Below are 21131 nucleotides of genomic sequence, written 5' to 3' on the forward strand. Positions count from 1 at the left end.
CTAGGAGGGAGACAGGCATATAAACAAATCGTAACATTGGCTGAAAACTACAATAATAGAAATACGAACAAGATACATATTTTGCCCAGAGGAAGGAAGGATTAATTCTATAGGTAGGGAGTCAGGAGATGGGCAGGAAAAGCTTTATGGAACAGGCAACACTTCAGCTGGAGCAGGCTGAACAGAGTTCCTCTACATTGCACCCAACACTGCAGTGGGATATGGATCTCCGCTTTGATTAATAGGTTAATTCATACAGCAAAGGGGCACTCTTTTCTGGGGATCTTGCAATCTTGTGGGACAAACCCAGCCATTCCTTGCTCAGGAATTAAAGCCCCTGCTGCTGCCACTTTGGAAGAAGCTTTGGAGGAGAGCAGTTGGGATTAGTCCATGACCCTATCAGGGAAGGCACAGTCCCTGAAAGCATGTACATTAGTTATAGAGACCACAGAGCTAGCACTCTGAGTCCTGAGTAAAAAGCCCATGCAGGAGAATGGGAGACAGGGGAGGGCAGAAGCTTTCACTATAATTAGCTCTGGGAGTAATACAGCTCAGGGAGGGAGGGGAGTACAGCCGGTAACTATTTTGAGCACAGCTTCGATTGACAGGACATGTGTGCTGGACTGTACTGACCTCAGGGCCAAGTTGCCTGCCTGTGGTGTGTGGTGTGGGGTGGAAGGCCTAGGGCAGCAGAAGCAGGACAGCCAAACAGGCCGGACGGGGTACCAGCACCTCAACTTCTCTCCCCGGGACACTGTCCAAACTCCGAGGGCCATAGGCCAAGCTGAGAGATGGGTGCTGAGGAGGAGGTGCTGGTCACACTGTCTGGGGGAGCCCCCTGGGGCTTCCGACTTCAGGGGGGGGCCGAGCAGAGGAAACCTTTACAGGTATCCAAGGTAAGGGAGCCTATATTGAGGTTTCAGGGAAAGGGGAACCCAAGGGAACTTGGGAAGAGTCATGTGGTGGCCTGTGGGGGAAGTGGGAGGCTGTGAAGAAGTGGAGTGGGGGTGGGTAGGTGGTCAAGGAAGCATGCTCAGATCTGATGGGGGCGAGTAGTGTCTGAGCACAGCCTTCTTGTGGGGGGCTATTAGAAAAGGGAATTCCTGGTTTCTGGGTGCAGAGAAAAAGGAAGACTGTGCCTCAATTTCATAGGAGCAGAGGCCCAGGGCTGGTCATCCAGTCTTTGCTCTCCTGGGTCTGTGCCTCTACTCCAAACTCCAGGAATGTAGGGATGGTTGTAATTTCTCTCTAACTAAATTAGTATGTGATGATCTGAGGCTCTCACCCAGCCCAGCCCAGCCCAGCCCTGCCCTGCCCCTGCCCCAGCCTTCAGTCCTCCTCTTTCCCTACACCAGATCCCTTCTCTCACTAGACAAGACTTTGTTTAGGGCTAGGAGGGTTATGGCAAGATCTGACCTGTCAGATGAAGTTGTTACCATTTTGGTTTCATAGCACAGGTTTAATTTTCTCAACTATAAAATTGTAGGTAATGATAGTACCTACTCCATAGGTACTAACTTCTAAGGATTAAATTCAATAAAACATGTAGAGTGTTTGGCACTGTGCCTAACATTTAGTAAACACTCAATAAATGATAGCCACTATTACTATTATTACTTTAACATATGTACATGTGTGTGCACACCTGGCACACATATACATACACAATCGCAATCCCTCAGAATCTGCTGGACCCCCTGCAATCTGGAGTACTGTTCTAAAATCTTGACTGTGTACATAATGGTGCCTAGGACTCCAAGGACTAGAAGAGAACTGTTGGCTAGTATAGATATTTCCTTTGGAGGAAAATCTTGAGGGGATAACCACCGTTTCTACAATAGTACGTCCCATCCCCCCTTGCAGTTTTCCCCATCTTTTTCATTCAGTGATTACCCTACCTCCCTTTAAAGGATGTGTTATTCTCTCAAATCTGTACCTTCTTCCCTCTAGATTGACCCCCCCTTAACTGTCACCCCTTGATCCTCCCCATCCTTTCTTACCCTGTAAAGTTAAAATTCCATCCACACACCGGTCCCTCCTGTCCTAACTCCTTTCATTCTATTCCCCCCTTGGAGCCCTCCCTCACCTACAGTCTCTCCTCCAACACCTTCTCAGATCCGAAGACGGAGCCAGGCTGGCAGAGCAGGACTCCGGGAAAGGGATCAGCTTTTGGCTGTCAATGGGGTTTCCTGCACCAGCCTCTCTCATGCCAGAGCCATGAGCCTCATCGATGACTCAGGGAATCAGCTTGTCCTCACCGTGCGGAGGTATGGACCCCTCCCACCCCAGCCTACACCCATCCCCCTAGTCCAGGGCTTCCATTGCTTGTCTCAGCTCTATGTCTCACTGGCCTGACTTCAGCTACTGACAAGTACCCATTTATGCTTGAGTATCTGTGCTGGAGTATAGATGTTTGTGTATGCCTCCCAAAGTACTTTAATGTGGGTGCTTAGGCCCCTTGCCTATTTATCATCACATCTCTCTTTAAACCCACTTCCAGTCAAAGCCTGCCAAGCAGATTTGCCTAGCAGTTCATCTTCAGATCTCCACTCTTCCCAGCCCATCCATTTCACCTACATGTCAGTCCCCTCTCTCCCCTTACATCCTTCTCCCATCTCCTCCAGATCTCTCTAGCTCTCAGTCATCCAGCTCATTTCTCAATTTCTGTCATCTTTTCCATCCAGGGTAGAGGACGAGGGGCCTGTGCGATCTCCATCCCCTGGTGAGCTTCAGGCACTGTCACCCTTGTCTCCGCTGAGTCCTGAGCCCCCTGGTGCTCCAGTTCCCCAGCCTCTCCAGCCTGGGAGCCTCCTCTCTCCCCCTGACAGTGAGGCTTACTATGGAGAGACAGACAGTGATGCTGATGGCCCAGCCACCCAGGAAAAGCCCCGCCGACCCCGCCGCCGAGGCCCAACAAGGCCCACCCCTCCAGGAGCCCCACCTGACGAGGTCTACCTGTCTGACAGCCCCGCAGAGCCAGCACCTGGTGTCCTTGGCCCTCCCAGCCAGGATGACAGCCGCGTGAGCTCCCCATCTTGGGAGGACGGGACAACCCTTCAGCCACCCCCGGCTGAGGCCCTGCTGTTGCCCCATGGCCCCCTCCGGCCTGGCCCTCATCTCATCCCCATGGTGGGGCCTGTTCCTCACCCAGTGGCAGAAGATCTGACTACCACCTATACTCAGAAGGCCAAACAAGCCAGTGAGTGCCTGAACTCCTTTTCCTTAGTCAGGATCCTTCATTCTGAGCCCTAAATCTACCCCTCCATAACCATACATTCCACCTACCATATGCTTCCCTTGGATACAGTCTTGGGGACAGGTGGAGAAGAGTAATGGAAAGGAGGGGAAAATAATTATTCTCACGGTCCCCATTAGTTTTGCTGTTTGAACTAGCATGACAGAAAAGTACAGGAGGCTCAACCCAACCCAGGAACAGGATAAGTAGGGAAGTTGGAAAGGGAAATGAATTGATGAAGGGTTTGCTTGTTGTTGCTATGATTTTGCTAGGTGTCAGACGGGGTGAGGGCAGAGTGCAGACATGGGTCAGGGGAGTATTTGGAAGCAGGACAGGGATACAGGGACTCTTCAGTGTTAACTGCAGGCATAGCATCAGAGCTACCTTTGACATTGCTAGTTCCATTAGGATTCCTGGGGACTGGGAGGCTATGGAATAGTCATGAGATCTCTAGGAAGTGGTGGAGGGAGGGATCTTTGGCTTCTTATCTTAGGCGAGAATGTAGGCCCCGGCAGAAAAAGCCAGTTCCACTTATCTCAGGCTCTTTACTATTTTTGATGTGAGCTACAAAACAAAGTCTAAGAGTGAAATTTCTCCCTGTCCTATGCCTCCCATACCCCTCCTCTAGAGACCTTTCTTGTCACCTTGGAAATCTCAGGGTTACCCCTCTAGTTCTCATCTCTCATTTCTCCCCTCCACCATTCTGATTCCTGATCCATAGAATTTTGTGCCTCTAAGTCTGGAATAGAGGCTAAGGACGTGACAGTTTACCATCTGACATCCCTGAGAGTGTCCGTGTCCCACAAAGAAATTCCAGATGCACACCCACAATCTCATGCTTATCCCCAATTCTCATTTTAGCACCCTCTCCCTTCCCCATCATGCTGGGTGAGACTGTAGTTAGTGAGTGGCTCAGGGATATTTTTAGCCAAGCAGACCTCATTGTCCAGTGTGGTGGGGTAGGGGGAAGGGTAGGCAGGTGCCCATGTCCATCATACCAGGGCTTGTGGGGCAGCCCAGAGAAGGGAGGGGGCCAGGCTCCAAAAATAGCACAGTGAGCTCATTCAGCTACCAGCTCTGGGGATAAGACAAAGGGGCTTTAAAAGGCGTGGGGGGTGGCTCAAACTGGTCCTGCTCCAGCCAACACTACCTTTCTCGGCATGGAGACTTTTGAGCCCATCAGCCAAGAGCCTCTCAGCCAAGCCAGTTGCGACAAAGCCCCAAGCCCAGTTCCTGAGCTCCAGGACCCGTTCTATGCAGGTACTACCCTCCCACAGCCAAGAGAGTTCTGGAATCTAGAATGGAGGGGACTACATCAACAGTTTGGGAAGGGAGGTCTTTGGGAAAGGTCTTACTCCCTTACCCCGTCCTCCTTTTTTCCTTCCTCTTCCTTCTTTTCTTAGGAGTTTCACTGCCCTTTTCTCAGAATGGGCTGATGCTATGGCCACATGTCAAAGGGGTTTGTGACCACATGAGCTATGGAAAACTTATGGAGAGAGGGTGTATGTGTGAGAGAGAAGTGTGAGTAATCTATGAATACATGAAAGCATGTATGTGGGAGTCCGTGGGAGAAGATATGAGTGAACAAGAAAGTGTCTGGATACATGTGCAGCTAGTGTCAAGAAAGCTTTGCTAGTAATAATTACTCACAGTGGGGCTTAGGTTAAATGCTAAATTTACCTACATTATCTCACTTAAACCTCATAGCAACCCTATGAGGTAGATGTTATGTTATCATCCTTCTTTACAGATGAGGAAACTGAACTTCAGTGAGATGAAGTAACTCTCCCAAGAACCAAAAATCTGAACTAAACTATGACTCCAATGCCTATCTCTAGTCCACAGTATTATTGTGTGGTATGAATGTTGGAATGGGTGGAATGAGAGCCCTAATCAGAAGGGAGCTTTGATATCTTGAGTGGAAAGTAGATGGAATTTCAAGAATTTTTCAGGAGGAACTGGGGATCATGGATCAGAGAGTATCTGTGTCCGAGTCAGGGTCCTAGCAGCAGGGCAGCGTTCCCATTTCCTGACTCCACCTCCCAGGCCCCACATGGCATGGGAAACACTGTCCTGGCTCCCCTTAGCACACAGTGCTTTCGTGCCTGCCTGGTAGTGTCTACCTGAGCTCTCTACCCAGAAGGCTTGGAAAATAGGGGGCAGCTCTGACTGTCAAAGAAGCCCACCCCACTCCTACCCTCAGCTTGGGGGAAAGGAGACTGTATCAACTGGTGACTCTGAGATATCCTAAAGATCTGGAAGCTTTCCTTGGAGAGCAGCACTCTGCCTTTTCCTGCATCTCAGATCTGAAGCCATCCCTGCCTGTGAGTAGCAGGGGTTTGAGGCACAGAGGAGCACCTTGGATTTAGAAGGCATTTAAATTTTGTCCCAACTGTTAGTGACAGTGTCTCTGCTAGGGGAATTCTGGGAAGAAGGGCCACCTTGAGTACGCATGTATGTTTTTGTGTGGACATGTGTATTTATACATGTGTATATGAACTAGGATGTATATAAGCTAGGGTATATGGGGATGAGAGAGAAAAGTACAGATGAGAAAATATGCCCATAGCCACTTCTCCCTAGAGCCATACTCTTGTTGAAGTGATGTGTGGTGGGAGTTATTTCTATGAATGTATATGACGTGGATCATATGATGACAGTGGAATTATGAATGAAGATCCTCATTGCTAAGGATCCTCTGTGTCCTTATTATAGGGTAAGGGGTAGGAAGAGGGGATAAGTCCCAAACTTTCTGAGAAGTCCCCTAACAGGGTCTCTTTGGTAGGAGAAAAGTGCCCCTCCTTATTTTTTCTTACCCTGGGACCTGCTTTATGTCCTTGCCTGCCTTGGGAAGTAAACCCCCTTCTACCCCAGCCTCACACTGCCAGCCAGGAAGCAGGGGAGGGAAGCAGGGGAGGCATGCGTGTGGTGTGGCTAAGAGCAATCTTCTGAAAGATAGGAGGGAAGAGAGGATAGAAGGAGAGCTGTGGTCAGAGTGGTGTCAGGGCAGCCAACTACCCTCTGCCTTCCCTTCAACTGTCCTTGGTTTCACCTTTCACCTCTACTCTGGCCCCAAGTTAAAGGACTTTGCCAAAGGCAGGAGAGACCTTGTGGGTCAGGCCAGTGAAAAGACCAGAGGTGGGAGGCCTGAGGGAGCTGGCTGGGGGGGGGGGGGGGGGGGGGGGGGCGGGTGAGAGCCTTGGGGAACAGAAGATGCTCACTGACCATTCCCTCCTCCTCTCCTCAGAACTGCAAAGGGCAGAGAGCCTCCAAGAGAGAAGTGTGAAGGAGGCCAAGACCAAATGCCGGACGATTGCATCCCTGCTAACCGCAGCCCCCAACCCGCACTCGAAGGGCGTACTGATGTTTAAGAAACGTCGGCAGAGAGCCAAGAAGTACACCCTAGTGAGCTTTGGGGCTGCCGCGGGGACAGGCGCTGGGGAGGAGGACGGTGTCCCTCCGACTAGTGAGTCCGAGCTGGACGAAGAGGCATTCTCCGACGCCCGCAGCCTCACCAACCAGTCCGACTGGGACAGCCCCTACCTGGACATGGAGCTGGCCAGGCCGAGCTCAGGCGCAGCAGAGGGCCAGAGCCCGGGGCTGGGAGGTCAGCTGAGTGAGGCCTCTGGACGAGGGGCCCAACTCTTTGAACAGCAGCGCCAGCGTGCAGACTCCAGCACCCAGGAGCCGGCCGGGGATGATCCAGCCGCCACACTCAAGGGGCAGGGCCTGCAGTCACCACCTCGGGCACAAAGCGCTCCGCCAGAGGCGGCTGTGCTCCCATCCAGCCCTTCGCCGGGCCCTGCAGCCAGCCCCAGACTTTTCCTCCCTAGTGGTGGAGCCTCTACCCCAGCTCCAAGCATCTTTAACCGGTCAGCCAGGCCGTTTACTCCGGGCTTACAAGGGCAGCGGCCAGGTACCACCTCGGTTATTTTCCGGCCCCTGGCTCCCAAGAGGGCAAATGAGAGCCTGGGAGGCCTCAGCGCCGTTCCACCGCCTTTCCTGTCCTCTCCGCAGGGGACCACTCCACTGCCCAGCTTCTCTTCAGGGGTTCCCAGCCACGTGTCAACCCCCGGTTCCCCCAGCACCCCACGCTCCTCCGGCCCCGTGACGGCCACCAGCTCCCTATACATCCCAGCCCCCAACCGTCCTGTTACGCCAGGCGGAGCCCCAGAGCCCCCCGCCCCCGCTAGCGGAGCTGCCATGACCTCCACCGCTTCTATCTTCCTATCGGCGCCTCTGCGACCTGCTGCACGCCCAGAGGCCCCCGCCCCTGGCCCCGCAGCCCCTGAGCCCTCCAGCGCTCGGGAGAAGCGCATCTCCGTGCCAGCTGCTCGCACCGGCATCCTCCAGGAGGCCCGGCGTCGGGGGACCCGAAAGCAGATGTTCCGGCCAGGAAATGAGGAGACGAAGAACTCGCCCAACCCGGAGCTGCTATCGTTGGTGCAGAACCTGGATGAAAAACCCCGGGCTGGGGGTACGGAGTCTTGTCCAGAGGAGGATGCCCTGAGCCTCGGGGCTGAAGCCTGCAACTTCATGCAGCCACCAGGGGGCAGGAGTTACAAGACGTTGCCTCACGTGACAGCTAAAACCCCGCCTCCAATGGCTCCCAAGACCCCACCCCCTACGACTCCTAAGGCTCCACCCCCAGTGGCTCCCAAGCCCTCTTCTCGAGGGTTCCTCGATGGGTTAGTGAATGGGGCGGCCTCTTCAGCTGGAATCCCTGAACCACCAAGGCTTCAGGGCAGGGGTGGGGAGCTGTTTGCCAAGCGTCAGAGCCGAGCGGACAGGTATGTGGTGGAAGCACCTGGTCCTGGCCTCGGCCCTCGGCCCAGAAGCCCTTCTCCAACCCCCTCCCTGCCCCCTTCCTGGAAATATTCACCCAATATCCGTGCCCCACCTCCAATTGCTTACAACCCACTGCTCTCACCCTTTTTCCCCCAAGCTGCCCGAACTCTCCCTAGTAAGATCCAATCCCAAGGGCCTCGGGCAGCCCCCAAGCAGGGCATTAAGGCTTTGGATTTCATGCGGCACCAGCCCTACCAACTTAAAAGTGCCATGTTCTGTTTTGATGAAGTTCCCCCGACTCCTGGACCCACCTCCTCAGTGCCTCCCAAAACTGCCCGAGTCCAGGAGATCCGCCGATTTTCCACTCCAGCGCCCCAGCCCACTGCAGAGCCCCTGGCACCCACTGTGCTTGCCCCCCGAGCAGCCACTACATTGGATGAGCCCATCTGGAGGGCAGAGCTGGCCTCAGCCCCTGTCCTTAGCCCAGCCCCTCCTCCAGAGTCTCCCAGGGGTCTTGGGACCTCCCCCAGCTCCTGTGGCTTCCAGGTAGCCAGGCCCCGATTCTCAGCTACTAGAACGGGATTGCAGGCTCATGTGTGGAGGCCTGGGGCGGGCCACCACTGAACAGGGCACAGCTCCCAGGACCAAGGGGAGGTGGAACATCTAGTTCCTAAAGTTGCTTCTACCCAACCCGCCCGCCCCCGCCCCCGCCCCCCCTCCTTTGCAGGCTAAATTCCCTCCTGCCAGAGAAAGTTTTGGAGTTGGTGTCCCATCTCCCAGCTTCCTCCTGACTCCTAACCTCCCTGCTGCTTTCCAACCTATAATACTATCTTTGCTTTGGTGTCTGTGCTTCTCTTTGTAGTTCCTTGCCTGGATCTCTGTCTTTAACTCTGTCTCTTCACCTACTCTCCTCCACTGGTCTCCATTTCTCTACATTTGTGCTTTTTTCTGTGGGCCTTGTTTTAACAGTCAACGAGAAAGACAGAGAAATTACCACTGAGACCTCAGGCAAGAAGCTCACCACCAGACAGGCAGCAAAGCGACTGAACTGACCCCTATTTGCACGAAATCACTTGCTGCTCCTCACTCTTCTTTCCCAAGCTTGGCTGGCATTTTCCTAGGTGTGTGTGTGCGAGTGTGTGCGTGCACACAGATGTGCTCTTCTGTCTGAGGCAAGAGTAAGAGGAGCAGTCTAAATAAAGACCCAATCTGGGTCTTACCCTTGCACTAATGAAAGAAGAGTCAGTTATCCTCACATAGAATGTCTGGTGGGGAGAAAGAGACTCATTAGAGTTAAAGATCATCGTCTGTAGCAGGTGTAGAGCATCTGGTGAAATTCATAGAGTATGAGGAGACTCGAAGCACCAGGGCAGTTTGTATGGGTTGAGTTATACCAGCTAGACCAGGCGTAGAACTAAGAATTCTGTTCCTTGGGATTTCAGAAAGTTAGCAACTTGAGAGGCCCATGCTGAGCAACAAAGCATCCAAGAAGTGAAAAGAAAGAAAGAAAATGTCCTCTGAGAATGATCAAATCATTAGCTTCATTGTCTCATGAACTTAAGACAGAAAGGAGAAAAGAACCATGATGTGGAAAGAGAGGTAGAAACCAGGAGCAGAACAGAAATGAATGAAATTGATCGAGCCTCAGAGAGAAGCATGGTGAGGGAGAATACAGTGTTGGTAGAGAGTGAAATTGAATAATAAGAAACCAATCATGTACAAAAGGGGGATTGGGGAGAAATTTGAGGGAGAAGAATGTTTTTGTTAGAGTGAAGGGGAATGATGGTGGAGGGGTGCGAGAGTGTGTGCTGAGTGTTGAAAGACAGGTATCTGTGCTACCTCCTTTGAATCTGTCCCTTTGTCTTCTGCAGCTTGTCATTACCTGAGAAAGGGCAGGGAAACAGCCAGAGCCAAAACCTCTTTTTAGTTCTACCCCATCCCTCAAACCCTAGTTCTTATTTCTTTCCAGCTTGAGGTCCTGATCTCTGATCCTAGAGGGATATGGACTCCCCTCTCACCATGACCACTGCCAGTCACGTTTGCTGCTTGATCTGGAAATTGATCATTTCCTTTGCATATTGAGTGTGAGTCACAGTACTTTGGTTTGTGCACAAGAATAAACTTATGCCCCATATCTTCTGTTGTTGTCATCTCTTCTAGTTTTATACCTAAATCCTGGTCTCCCCTTCATCTTCTCTAATTCATTCCCCTGATCTCCTTCTTCCTGACCTCTTTCTCAGTTCCTACCCTCCTATTTTTTACTGTTTTGCCCTTCACCCCATGGTCTTTTGCTCTTCTCTACCAATTCTGTCCTGCTCCAATGTAGCCACCTCCATCACTCCCCCAGTTCTCTCTATCCAGATTCTCCCCTTCTCCATCCCCCTGCTCCATACTTCTCAGATGAGGCCTCAGTTTACAGAACTTAGACAATTTGGAAAGGCCCTCTAAGCCTTTCGCCATCAACATTTCTCAACACCCTGGAGGAAATGAAGGGAAAGCAACTGCTGAAGTTGAAGGTGGGGTGAGAGAGGGAAGAAGAAGAGAGAGGGTGGATCAGCGTGGATTGAGACTAATAAAAAGAAGGCACTAAAAGGCGGCTAGAATTAGACTTCTGAGAAGGGGAAGTTCTGTTGCCCCAGTTTTACCAGCAGGGGGCAGATTTGTGCCAATAACCAGGCCCATGACCCTGATTCTCCCAAATATGCAGCCTCTCAGAATTTCAAACGAAGGGCTCAGAGAGCCTAGGCTAAATATTCTGTCTTCATTCACTAGGTAGTTTTAGGTACTCAATCATAAGAGACCAAAATTTTGGTTGGTTTTTGAGGGGAGGATGGTAATGATGACGAAATCACCTTTTGCTATTTATGTTTTTTCATCTAATTGCTTCTTTGGGTTAGGAGAGAATGGAGAAAAAGGACAAAAGATGAGGAATCTGGAGGCTAAACTGGTCTGGGCAGAGGCCAAGTAGAAGGGAGCAGGGCTACCTTTCAGCCCCTAACCTGAACCTATAAAGTTCAGGATGGGAAAAGGACATGGTCAGGAAGAGTGGGTAGCTCACAGAGGGACAGAAAGGTATTCTGGGGACTACAAAAGCCACTTCCTAAGGCAGCCACAACAGGGTGGTGGATACAGCAGAGGTGCAGCAGCTGGTTACAAAACCTGAGCAGAAGATGGAGAAGGATCCAGGATGTTCACGCAGCTACTGAGGAAGTTGCCGGGCAAATGACAGGTTTCCCTGGAGGGGGCTCTCAAGCTTGTGCCTTTTCCCAGAGGCTTCTCTAGACTAGTGTGAATGGGACAGTCCAGATCCTATGGGGTGTGTGCTCCCTCTGAAGAAAATCTCAAGTAGGAGCCTCAGAGAGTAAAGCCCTGGCAGGTCAGAAGCCTACGTATACCCCTTCAGGGAGAAGTGACATCTGGGACTTCCCTGGTGGTGGCCTCAGTGGTTAAGAATCTGCCTGTCAATGCAGGGGACACGAGTTTGAGCCCTGGTCTAGGAAGATCCCACACGCCATAGAGCAGCTAAGCCCGTGCACCACAACTACTGAAGCCTGTGCTCTAGAGCCCGCGAGCCATTACCACTGAAGCCTGCGCACCTAGAGCCCATGCTCTAGGTGGCAAGAGAAGCCACCGCAATGAGAAGCCCATGCACCACAACAAAAAGTAGCCCCCGCTCGCCGCAACTAAAGCCCACATTGCAGCAACGAAGACCCAACGCAGCCATAAATAAATAAATAATTTTTTTCAAAAAAAGTGACATCTATCTAGCAGAGCAGGCTAAACGGAGCACCCGAACAGCAAATGGGGATGAAAAGGCAGAAACTGGTCAAGTCTTCCCCCACATCATCCCTGATAGCCTAACTACTGGATTTGGTTAATTTGGTCCCTTATCCTGCCAAAATCTGGCCCTCCCAAAGGAAAGACCAGTCTATCCAGGAACTTTCAAAGGGCAGTTCCATTATGAACAGAAATTCCCTTCCCGAAACATAGAAACATAGCATCTTAAACCCTCCCACCCCCAAAATGCACCCACATGTCCCTCCAGCTCCAGCCTGGATTGTCTCTGAATGGCTCTCCAGACACAGTCTCCTGGTTCTCACTCTCCCACTCCGAATATTTATTCACCACTTGCTGCCTGCTTCCTCTCTCCCTCTCAGTTTTCAGTTTCTCCCTGAGTGCTTCTTTGGATCTCAGCCTCAAGGTGCCAAAGAAGAGGAGTCCCTGAGCAGACTGATCCTTGGCTCAGACAGCTTAGTGAGAGAATTCCAAAGGCCTTTCCTCCCCTTCCTGAGCCTCTGGGCAAGGAGGATGGGATCTTGGTTCCAGGGTCTCAGTACCCCTGTGCCATTTGAGCTGCTTGTGCTCATCGTCTCTATTAATAACCACCCTCCCTCCCCCACTGCCAGTGCTGCCCCCACGCCTGCCCAGCTCGGGTTCTCTAGTCACAGAAGCTCAGTCCTCCAAAGCTGCTGGACCCCAGGGAGAGCTGACCACCACCTGAGCAGCCGGTAAGTCTCCAGCTTTATAGTTAGAGGGGCTGGAGCCCACTCTGCTGACTGCTGTGTCTGTAATAGTGACTCTTGATCCTGGGGGGAGCTGTCCCCCTCCTCCATCTGTACTCAGTTCCCAGTTGTCCAGTTCAGGGGAGCCACAGAGAGTTGGAAGGAGAAAGGCCCAAGAGGGTGGGGGGATTGGAGATGTTGGGGGAGGCACTGGAGGAATGAGAAGGGGGTCTGAGAGGCTGGATGGAAACCAACAACCTTGTTGGGGCTGAGAGAGGTACGGGGAGAATCTATTTAGCAGTTCCTGGACTCTGGCCTCAGCAGACCCCACTAAGCTAGTAGAATCACAGATGTGTTGTGAGACAGGACTCAGCAGAAGACATTTCGCTGAGTGCCAACTTCTGTTGAGGAGGGGCTGGAATCTGTATCTTTTCCCAGCTTGTCCCCCTCCACTGCCAGATCCTATGATTATGTTCCTGTCCTCCCTGAATTCCCCACTGCTATGATATTGCTGAGTTGACATGCATCAAGATTGACCTCCCTCTCCACTCCAGGTCTGGGGGGTGGGGAGTGACTGAAATGGAGTGGGAGCACTGCTGTCACCTCCCAGGCCATGGTCCAGCTGGCCCGGTGGAGGGGCAATAACCTCTCCATCCTATGGAGAATGTTTCTCGCTGGATCTCCTCAACCCTGGCAGAACATTTTTTTCTGCTCCACCCCCACCCCCCACCCCACTCTAGGGCTTGGGGAAGACTGAGAGGCCAGAGCTTGCAATGATAATCCCAGTCTGGGAGCCCCGTACAAATAAAAACTTCAAATCATGCCAAACCAATGAAACCTGGGTGCATTACCTGACCTGTAAGTAATGTGTTTGTTTTACCCCCTGGCCCCCCTAACACATATTGTGTTCCTAAGCCCTGTACCAGCTCTATGTAAAACAGCTGAAAAGAGGTTGGTAGAAGGTAGGGGCAAGGGGTGCATCTATACTTTCTGCCCTGCTTCCCAAGAAGAGAAGCCCTAAAGCAATGGTTTTTCACCTTTTAGAGAAATATGTACTTCTTTTAAAAAATCTAATGAAATTTTGCTCCCTGAAGTCCTTAAGCAGTGCCTTACTGTAGACACTCACCCCAGTCCCTGTCCGTCCCTTACCTCCTCCTTCCCACCCTATCCAGGCTCCATCCACCTCCACAATGCCACTCTCAGGGACCCCAGCCCCCAACAAGAAGCGGAAATCCAGCAAGCTGATCATGGAACTCACTGGAGGTATGGCATGTTTGCACCTACCTAGTGTGGGACTTCTTATTGAGAGTATCTCTGGCCCATGAGCCCCAGAAGTGTCATAAGGTTATATGTGTCTTAAGGTGAAGAGATAAGGAGAGACAAGAGGAATTTGGGGTGGGGGTGAGGTTTGCAGGGGTGGGGGGAAGGGGGGAAAGAAAGAAAGAATTCAACACTGACTACTCACCCTTCCACCCTTTTCACCTTGTAATCTGAGACAATAATACCCATGCCATGTTACCCAGCAGAGGTCCAAGACAACAGGACCCACAGGTCAGTGAGGTATGTTTGAGAAGAAAATATGTATGATGGAGACTGGCACAGAGTAAGGTCTCAATAAATGGTTAGTTTCCTTACTTCTTTCCCCAGAGCTAAGGAGCCTCATATAGGCACTTAAAATGGAAAATTGCTCAGGCATTTTTCCTGGGGGTGGTAGGAGTACAGCATGTGAAGAGCTCTCCCAATACCTAGAAGCCATTTGCAGCCAGTTTATTGAGGGGAAGAGAAGGCAAAGGAATTAAGATAGGAGTATATATTTAGAGGTGGCCTTTGGGCTTTCCCCCGTGCTATAGTTTCCCCAATGACCTCCATCTATGATGTTTCTTTACTCTTTTGCCCTGTACCCCATACTTTTTACCCCATTCACCGTCTTCACCCCATTCTAGTATCCCCACTATCTCACTCTGCACCCCATTTCCCATGCATTCTCTCCAACTCCAAACCCAGGAAATCAAAATCCCTCATAAACTAGACAGAATTTGATCAGACAGCATCTGCTTCCCTCAGTGATCTCTGCTGGGACACACGCACTTTATTAGTTGTGGATGGCGGCTTCATTTGGAGTTAGAAAAGCCTACTTTCCTCTTTCCCTTGCCTCTGCCTCCCCACCTCCCTGAAAGGTGGACAGCAGAGCTCGGGCCTGAATCTGGGCAAGAAGATCAGTGTCCCAAGGGATGTGATGTTGGAGGAGCTGTCGCTGCTCACTAACCGGGGCTCCAAGATGTTCAAACTGCGGCAGATGCGGGTCGAGAAATTTATCTATGAAAACCACCCTGATGTCTTCTCTGACAGCTCAATGGTGAGTTCAGAACTTTACTACTCTCAAAGCCTTGTGCTTTTTTTTTTTTTTTTTTTTGTGGTACGCGGGCCTCGCACTGTTGTGGCCTCTCCCGTTGCGGAGCACGGGCTCCGGACGCGCAGGCTCAGCAGCCATGGCTCACGGGCCCAGCCGCTGCGCGGCATGTGGGATCTTCCCGGACCGGGGCACGAACCCGTGTCCCCTGCATCGGCAGGCGGATTCTCAACCACTGCACCACCAGGGAAGCCCCCTTGTGCCTCTTTTGACAGCTTCTTGGTAGGCCCCGCCCAAGTCTCTAAAATATGACCAACCTCCCCTCCCAGCTAATTTATAAGCTCATTAACCCCCCAGATACAGCGAGCCCCCAATAGCTCCAGGGTGAATTACAGCCCACCTCTGAAACTAAATCTATATCCTAGAGCTGGTGAGGCAGGGTGGGGAGTCTACACATTCAAGGAGAAAACTCCTTCCCAGTATGGTTAAGTATTAAAGATAGGATTACCAGATACAACACAGGATACCCAGTCCTATATTTTAAAGTTGAGATACACACTAAATAAGCTATGAGGATATATTGTACGGCACAGTAAATAAAGCCCATATTTTATAATACCTTTAAATGGAGTATAGTCTATAAGAATATTGCATCACTATGTTGTATACCTGAAACTAATATAATATTGTAAATCAACACTACTTCAATTAAAAAAAATAAAGTTGAGATATACACAGATAACTTTTTAGTAAAGTATGCTCCATGCAATATTTGGGACATAAGTTTTTTTTTTTTGCGGTACGCAGGCCTCTCACTGTTGTGGCCTCTCCCGTTGCGGAGCACAGGCTCCGGACACGCAACCTCAGTGGCCATGGCTCACGGGCCCAGCCGCTCCGCGGCACGTGGGATCTTCCCGGACTGGGGGGCACAAACCCGTGTCGCCTGCATTGGCAGGCGGATTCTCAACCACTGAGCCACCAGGGAAGCCCAGTTTTTTTTTTTTAATTGAAGACACTTAGGGAATTCCCTGGTGGTCCAGTGGTCTGGTGCTCTCACTGCCAGGGGCCTGGGTTCGATCCCTGGTTGGGGGACTAAGATCCTGCAAGCCACGCAGCATGGCCAAAAAAGAAAAAAAAAAAAAAATTGAAGACAGTAAAATTTGAATTTCATATACACAATAATTTTTTTTTTCTTTTTTTTGCGGTACGCGGGCCTCTCACTGCTGTGGCCTCTCCCGTTGCGGAGCACAGGCTCTGGACGCGCAGGCTCAGCGGCCATGGCTCACGGGCCTAGCTGCTTCGCAGCATGTGGGATCTTCCCGGACCGGGGCACAAACCCGTGTCCCCTGCATCAGCAGGCGGACTCTCAACCACTGCGCCACCAGGGAAGCCCCACAATAATTTTTTAATATAAGTGTGTCCTATGAAATATTTGGGACATGAAAATTAAATTAAAAAATACAGGACACCGAGTTAAATTTGAATTTCAGGTACATGACAAATACTCTTATATCTAAATATGACCCATGCAATACTTAGGCATATTTATACTAAAAAAGTATTATTGTGTATCTGAAATTCAAATTTAACTGGTGTCCTGTGATTTTTTCTTTTTGCAAAATCTGGCAACCCTAGAAAGATAAGTGAATTTTTATAGCCATCTCTTCTTGAGCCATTCTTTTATCTAAAGGGTCAGTATTAGGACCACAGATGTGGGGAACGAAACCATGGTTTAAGGTCCTACGTCTGCTAGTCAGGATCATTCTCCAAAGAGAAGTAGAGATTGGAGAGGGACCAGGCACAAGATATTTCAGCTGAGAAGGAGGGGATCATTTCCATTTCCTTTCTTCCCCCTCCACCTTTCCTGGGCAGCCAGGGGAGAGTGAAAATAGATGCCTACGTGGGGCCAGGGGCAGGAGTGTCTGCCATTGGCCCGTATGTAGGAGCAGAATAAAAATGCTGAGCCGGTCATATCTAACTTTAGGAGGCCAAAAGCCCTCCTCCCTGCCTGTGTCTGGTTACACTGGGTGGAGCATGGGGGTGTGTTCGATGGATGGCCAGGAGAGCCTCCTGAAGGAGTTGGCAGGGTTATTTTTAGGCTTTGGGGATGGATCCAGTGTTGCCCTTTGGGCTTCCTTTCCCCCTACCCACTACAGTTTCACTGTCAGGAAGTCCTGGTCCAACAGGCACCAAGAGGAGAAAGGGAGAGGAAAAGGAAGAGAGAGAAGAGACTTTTATCTGTTAGACAAAATGCAGGGGAGAGGCAGAGATCTCTCTAGTTCTTTAACTTAAGGCTGGGTTCTCCATGCCAGCCCCAATCTCTCAAATCTAAGTTGAGCAGAACTCTTGGTCCGCTTTGCCTTGGTAAGGAGGGAAAGGGGATTTCAGAGAATGAGTTGCCCCCATCCTAGGTGTAATTCGAACTGAGCCATAGGGGTTGTATCCCTTAAGGAGAGTTTAATTTCTCTCAGTCAGGCTATCTGCTAACCATCTACTGGAGGGGGGAGTCTCAGACGATTCAGTGTCTTCTGGTTGTCCATTGTCTCTGATGACCTCCTACTTGCTATGGTATTCCCCATACCCATTGCTAACCTTCCCCTTACTTTGTCCTTTCTTTTCAGGATCACTTCCAGAAGTTCCTTCCCACAGTTGGGGGACAGCTGGGTACAGCTGGCCAGGGATTCTCCTACAGCAAGGGCAGCGGTGGAGGCCAGGCAGGGGGATGTGGCTCTGCCGGACAGTATGGCTCTGACGAGCATCACCATCATCAGGGCGCTGGGTCTGGATATGGGGGTACAGGTGGTCCTGGGGGCCAGACTGGCCGAGGAGGAGCTGCTGGCACTGCAGGGGTTGGCAAGACAGGACTAGGCAAGTATCCTCACCCAAAAATAATGTGTCTGGTCTCTAAAGCAGAGAAATACCCAGGAATGAGGCCTAGACTGGGTGTAGGAAGCAGGAGAGGCCTGTTGAGATAGCCTGATGGACTTTCTGGGTCCATAAGGATACAGAGACGTGTCTATTCCACCCAGAAGCCTTGTCTCTCAGTCACCTTTCTAGCCTTTCAGTTTGTATCACAAATCCGACTCCAGGCTGTCATTATTTCACAAACCTTATATAATTACCAAGATGTTTTACCTTTGGTCCCTGGTCCCAGCAACTTCTCTAGTGCAGGGCTCTGAGACTAACTTCCATTGGCTACTAACTGCTATTATTTGACTTATTATTATTTCTCTCCCGTGGCTGCCAGACGACCAGGCAGGTGGAGAAGAAAAACATATCACTGTGTTCAAGACCTATATTTCCCCATGGGAGAGAGCCATGGGGGTTGACTCCCAGCAAAAAGTGGAACTTGGCATCAACCTGCTAGCCCACGGGGCCAAAGCTGATCTCCCTCAGTATAAGTCCTTCAACAGGTAAGGGGGATGGGGAAGGAACCTGATGCATTCCAGTGTATGGCAACATGCCCTTAGTTGGAATGGAGACTGGTTCAAATGTTTCAGGAGGATGAGGAGGCATGGGAGGAATTTGGGGGCCCCAATTGAAGGCTTTGGGTCTTTTCACTCTAGCTCAGAGAAACAGCATGGTATGACGAAGGAAAAATTTGCTAGGAGGCAGGATCTGAATTTTAGTTCATAGTTATTAGCTGTGTGGGAATGTCACCCTACTTCTGAGCCTTGGTTGCCTTGACTGTGAAATGGGAATAATATATTACACATTTAAAGGCTTCTTGAGGCTTCCTTCATTCAAGGTTACAATTCCATTACTGTCCTTATAGTATAATTCTATTTTTCTTTTCTTTTTTTAATTGAAGTATAGCTGACTTACATTATATTAGTTTCAGGTGTACAACATAGTGATTCAGAATTTTTATAGATTACGCACCACAGCAAGTTATTATACTATTGGAGATTCTATTTCTTTATACCTTACTTTAGTAAGGTTCAAGTATCTATCCTTTTGGAACTGGGCTTCTCTAGACTGTGTGAAAACAGGACAGGGAAGCCCTAGAGAAGTGCTTTTGCATTTGGTCCTAAGGTGCCTGGATTTTCCAGGAAATGTTAGTTCCTCTCATCCAGGGAACACACTATCCACTGGAGTTGGGGTAGGGATTTTGAGGGGGGTCTCTACATTATAATTTAAGGTGACCCCAGACCCTTGAGTCTATAGTGTTTGGGGTAAATTTCTCTGAAAATGTGACTGGTTTGGGTCACAACTATCCATGAGACTGTCTATCTAGTACACACTAGACTACTTTTCTAATTTTTATCTTTGGGGAAACAAGCAAACCAGAAGGGGGAATGGAGTACTAAGGGAGAAGAAGAATAAAGAGTGCAGAAGCAATCTGAAACTAGAATTTACAGACTTCCCCATCCTCAAAACAGTGTAACATCTCACTGACAAAACCCTTTCTTTTGTTCTGGTTTTTAATTAAATAATGTGTCCCCTTTTCAGGACAGCAATGCCTTATGGTGGATATGAGAAGGCCTCCAAACACATGACCTTCCAGATGCCCAAGGTTGAGCTGGGGCCCTTGCTGAGTGAACCCCTAGTCCTCTACAACCAGAACCTCTCCAACAGGCCTTCTTTCAATCGAACCCCTATTCCCTGGCTGAGCTCCGGGGAGCCTGTAGACTACAACGTGGATATTAGCATCCCCTTGGATGGAGAAACAGAGGAGCTGTGAGGTGTTTCTACCTCTACTTTGTATCAAGTTTCCCCTCTCTGGTTCCATTTTGGAGAGGGAATGCTGAGCAGGATATCCCCACTGAAAATCCAGTATCCTGTGGGAATGGAGGGAAAAAGAAAGGAGAGATCTGCCCTCCCATCCTTAACTCCAAGTCCTCAATCCAAGCATCTTTTCTTACCAACTCAGAGCTCCCCTTCCACTTGCTCTGTATGGAACCTCCTCTTATGGAATTTTCTCTGCCTTCGGTAACAGTTAATAAACTTCAAGGAAATGAACTCATTCTTCCTCTGATATTTGAGGGCAGACGAAAACTGAGGCTAACAATGCACAGAGACTAATTAAAGTAAAATACCATATATCCATTATTCAGACTTCAAGACTGACCTGATTACACACCCACACCCACACCCACATCCGCACCTGCCAAAACACATTCATAGGTGTATACAAAGACATACTTATCGAATAGTACATAAGACAAATAATCATGCACAAACACATGTGCTGGCCCATAAGTAGGCAAAGCTAAGCAGCAATTGTGTGCTGTGTTTAGGAAATAGGCATTGGTGACCCTGGCGTTAGCTTTCTTTAAGAAGCTGATTAGAAACTGGGATAATCAGGATTACCCAATTATTACAGAACGAGAGTATGCCATAAAGTTTCCAGATGACACGAGAGTGAGCTTAGGAATATATGTCAAAGGTTACAGGTTCCCAAAAGGATGAAATAGAATAGGGAGCCATGTTGGAATCCAGAAGGAAGTAGGAGAAACCAGCTGCAGTTATAGTATGCCTGGCTCATCTGTGAACACATCAAGAAAATATCTAAGGGTCATAGGGGCACTGCAGTTGTGTCCAGAAAGCACTATGATTGGGAAGAAACCATGAGAATCCAATAGGAATGAGTAACAATACTCTTTTCATTGACTTCAAGCATGGGGTTTCTTTAGAGTCCCAGACTTACTCTTATGTCCCACAAAGTCAGAGTTTGATGCAGATCTGGAAAAATAACTTCTGAGGAGAACTGGCTGAATTCAGCTAACTCCATGAGCCATTAATGATTATATTAGGTTCCTAGACTGCCTGGACTGATTCAATTTTCATGGAACTTGGGTCATATGACATTTACCCTGGTCACCTTCCTTTATGACATATATAGATTTCAGGGAATTCATACTTCCTCTAAACTAGTACACAAAACTCTATTCCAATGTGCATTTTTCTTTCTTTCTTTTTTTTTTTTTTTTTTTTTGCGGTACGCAGGCCTCTCACTGCTGTGGCCTCTCCCATTGTGGAGCACAGGCTCCGGACGCGCAGGCTCAGCGGCCATGGCTCACGGGCCCAGCCGCTGCGCGGCATGTGGGATCTTCCCGGACCGGGGCACGAACCCGTGTCCCCTGCATCGGCAGGCGGACTCCCAACCACTGCGCCACCAGGGAAGCCCTATGTGCATTTTTCTAAGAAGAGTTGTCATAGTTTGGCTTTCCCCCCAAACAGACCCTGAAACAAAGATTTGGATGCAAGTAGTAAATTTGGGAGGTGGCCCCAGAATCCAAGCAGTGTAAGGGAA

General features: G+C 49.9%; 3 protein-coding genes across 5 annotated transcripts in view; 2 read left to right on the top strand and 1 right to left on the bottom strand.

Annotated features, from left to right (window-relative positions):
• SEC24C (SEC24 homolog C, COPII coat complex component) overlaps window positions 1–2178 on the bottom strand; it is a 33848-nt gene extending 31670 nt beyond the window's left edge. The window contains exon 1 of one of the 2 annotated variants that reach the window (XM_059054195.2): window positions 2087–2178. The gene's annotated coding sequence lies outside the window, so the exon portion shown is untranslated. The remainder of the gene's footprint in view (window positions 1–2086) is intronic. The other variant, XM_067025376.1, reaches the window with a different exon arrangement.
• SYNPO2L (synaptopodin 2 like) lies at window positions 607–10157 on the top strand. Of its 2 annotated transcripts, XM_059054201.2 has the most exons (4): window positions 607–896; window positions 2116–2267; window positions 2685–3199; window positions 6483–10157. In XM_059054201.2, exons 1-4 carry the CDS (start codon window positions 792–794, stop codon window positions 8645–8647), a joined length of 2937 nt encoding a protein of 978 aa, XP_058910184.1. In that variant the 5' UTR covers window positions 607–791; the 3' UTR covers window positions 8648–10157. The 2 variants fall into 2 exon arrangements, with proteins under 2 accessions (XP_058910184.1, XP_058910185.1); XM_059054202.2 differs by lacking the exons at window positions 607–896; window positions 2116–2267; window positions 2685–3199 and adding an exon at window positions 4306–4495.
• Window positions 10158–12427: 2270 nt separating this feature from the next.
• Window positions 12428–19837, top strand: MYOZ1 (myozenin 1). The gene is made up of 6 exons (XM_059054255.2): window positions 12428–12531; window positions 13698–13788; window positions 14703–14881; window positions 17497–17743; window positions 18123–18288; window positions 19328–19837. The coding sequence occupies exons 2-6, from the start codon at window positions 13716–13718 to the stop codon at window positions 19557–19559; spliced, it is 897 nt and encodes a 298-aa protein (XP_058910238.1). The 5' UTR covers window positions 12428–12531; window positions 13698–13715; the 3' UTR covers window positions 19560–19837.
• Window positions 19838–21131: the final 1294 nt, after the last annotated feature.

This window comes from Kogia breviceps, chromosome 2, assembly GCF_026419965.1.
Source record: "Kogia breviceps isolate mKogBre1 chromosome 2, mKogBre1 haplotype 1, whole genome shotgun sequence".
NCBI lineage: Eukaryota > Metazoa > Chordata > Mammalia > Artiodactyla > Physeteridae > Kogia > Kogia breviceps.

Bases quoted from the DNA above. Each gene is read 5' to 3' on its own strand.
- MYOZ1 (XM_059054255.2), top strand. From the start codon at position 13,716: ATGCCACTCTCAGGGACCCCAGCCCCCAACAAGAAGCGGAAATCCAGC. The intron at 14,882-17,496 runs GTGAGTTCAGAA...CTTTCTTTTCAG, and splicing joins TCTTCTCTGACAGCTCAATG to GATCACTTCCAGAAGTTCCT. The intron at 17,744-18,122 runs GCAAGTATCCTC...CGTGGCTGCCAG, and splicing joins GGTTGGCAAGACAGGACTAG to ACGACCAGGCAGGTGGAGAA.
- SYNPO2L (XM_059054201.2), top strand. From the start codon at position 792: ATGGGTGCTGAGGAGGAGGTGCTGGTCACACTGTCTGGGGGAGCCCCC. The intron at 897-2,115 runs GTAAGGGAGCCT...ACACCTTCTCAG, and splicing joins AACCTTTACAGGTATCCAAG to ATCCGAAGACGGAGCCAGGC. The intron at 2,268-2,684 runs GTATGGACCCCT...TTTTCCATCCAG, and splicing joins CTTGTCCTCACCGTGCGGAG to GGTAGAGGACGAGGGGCCTG.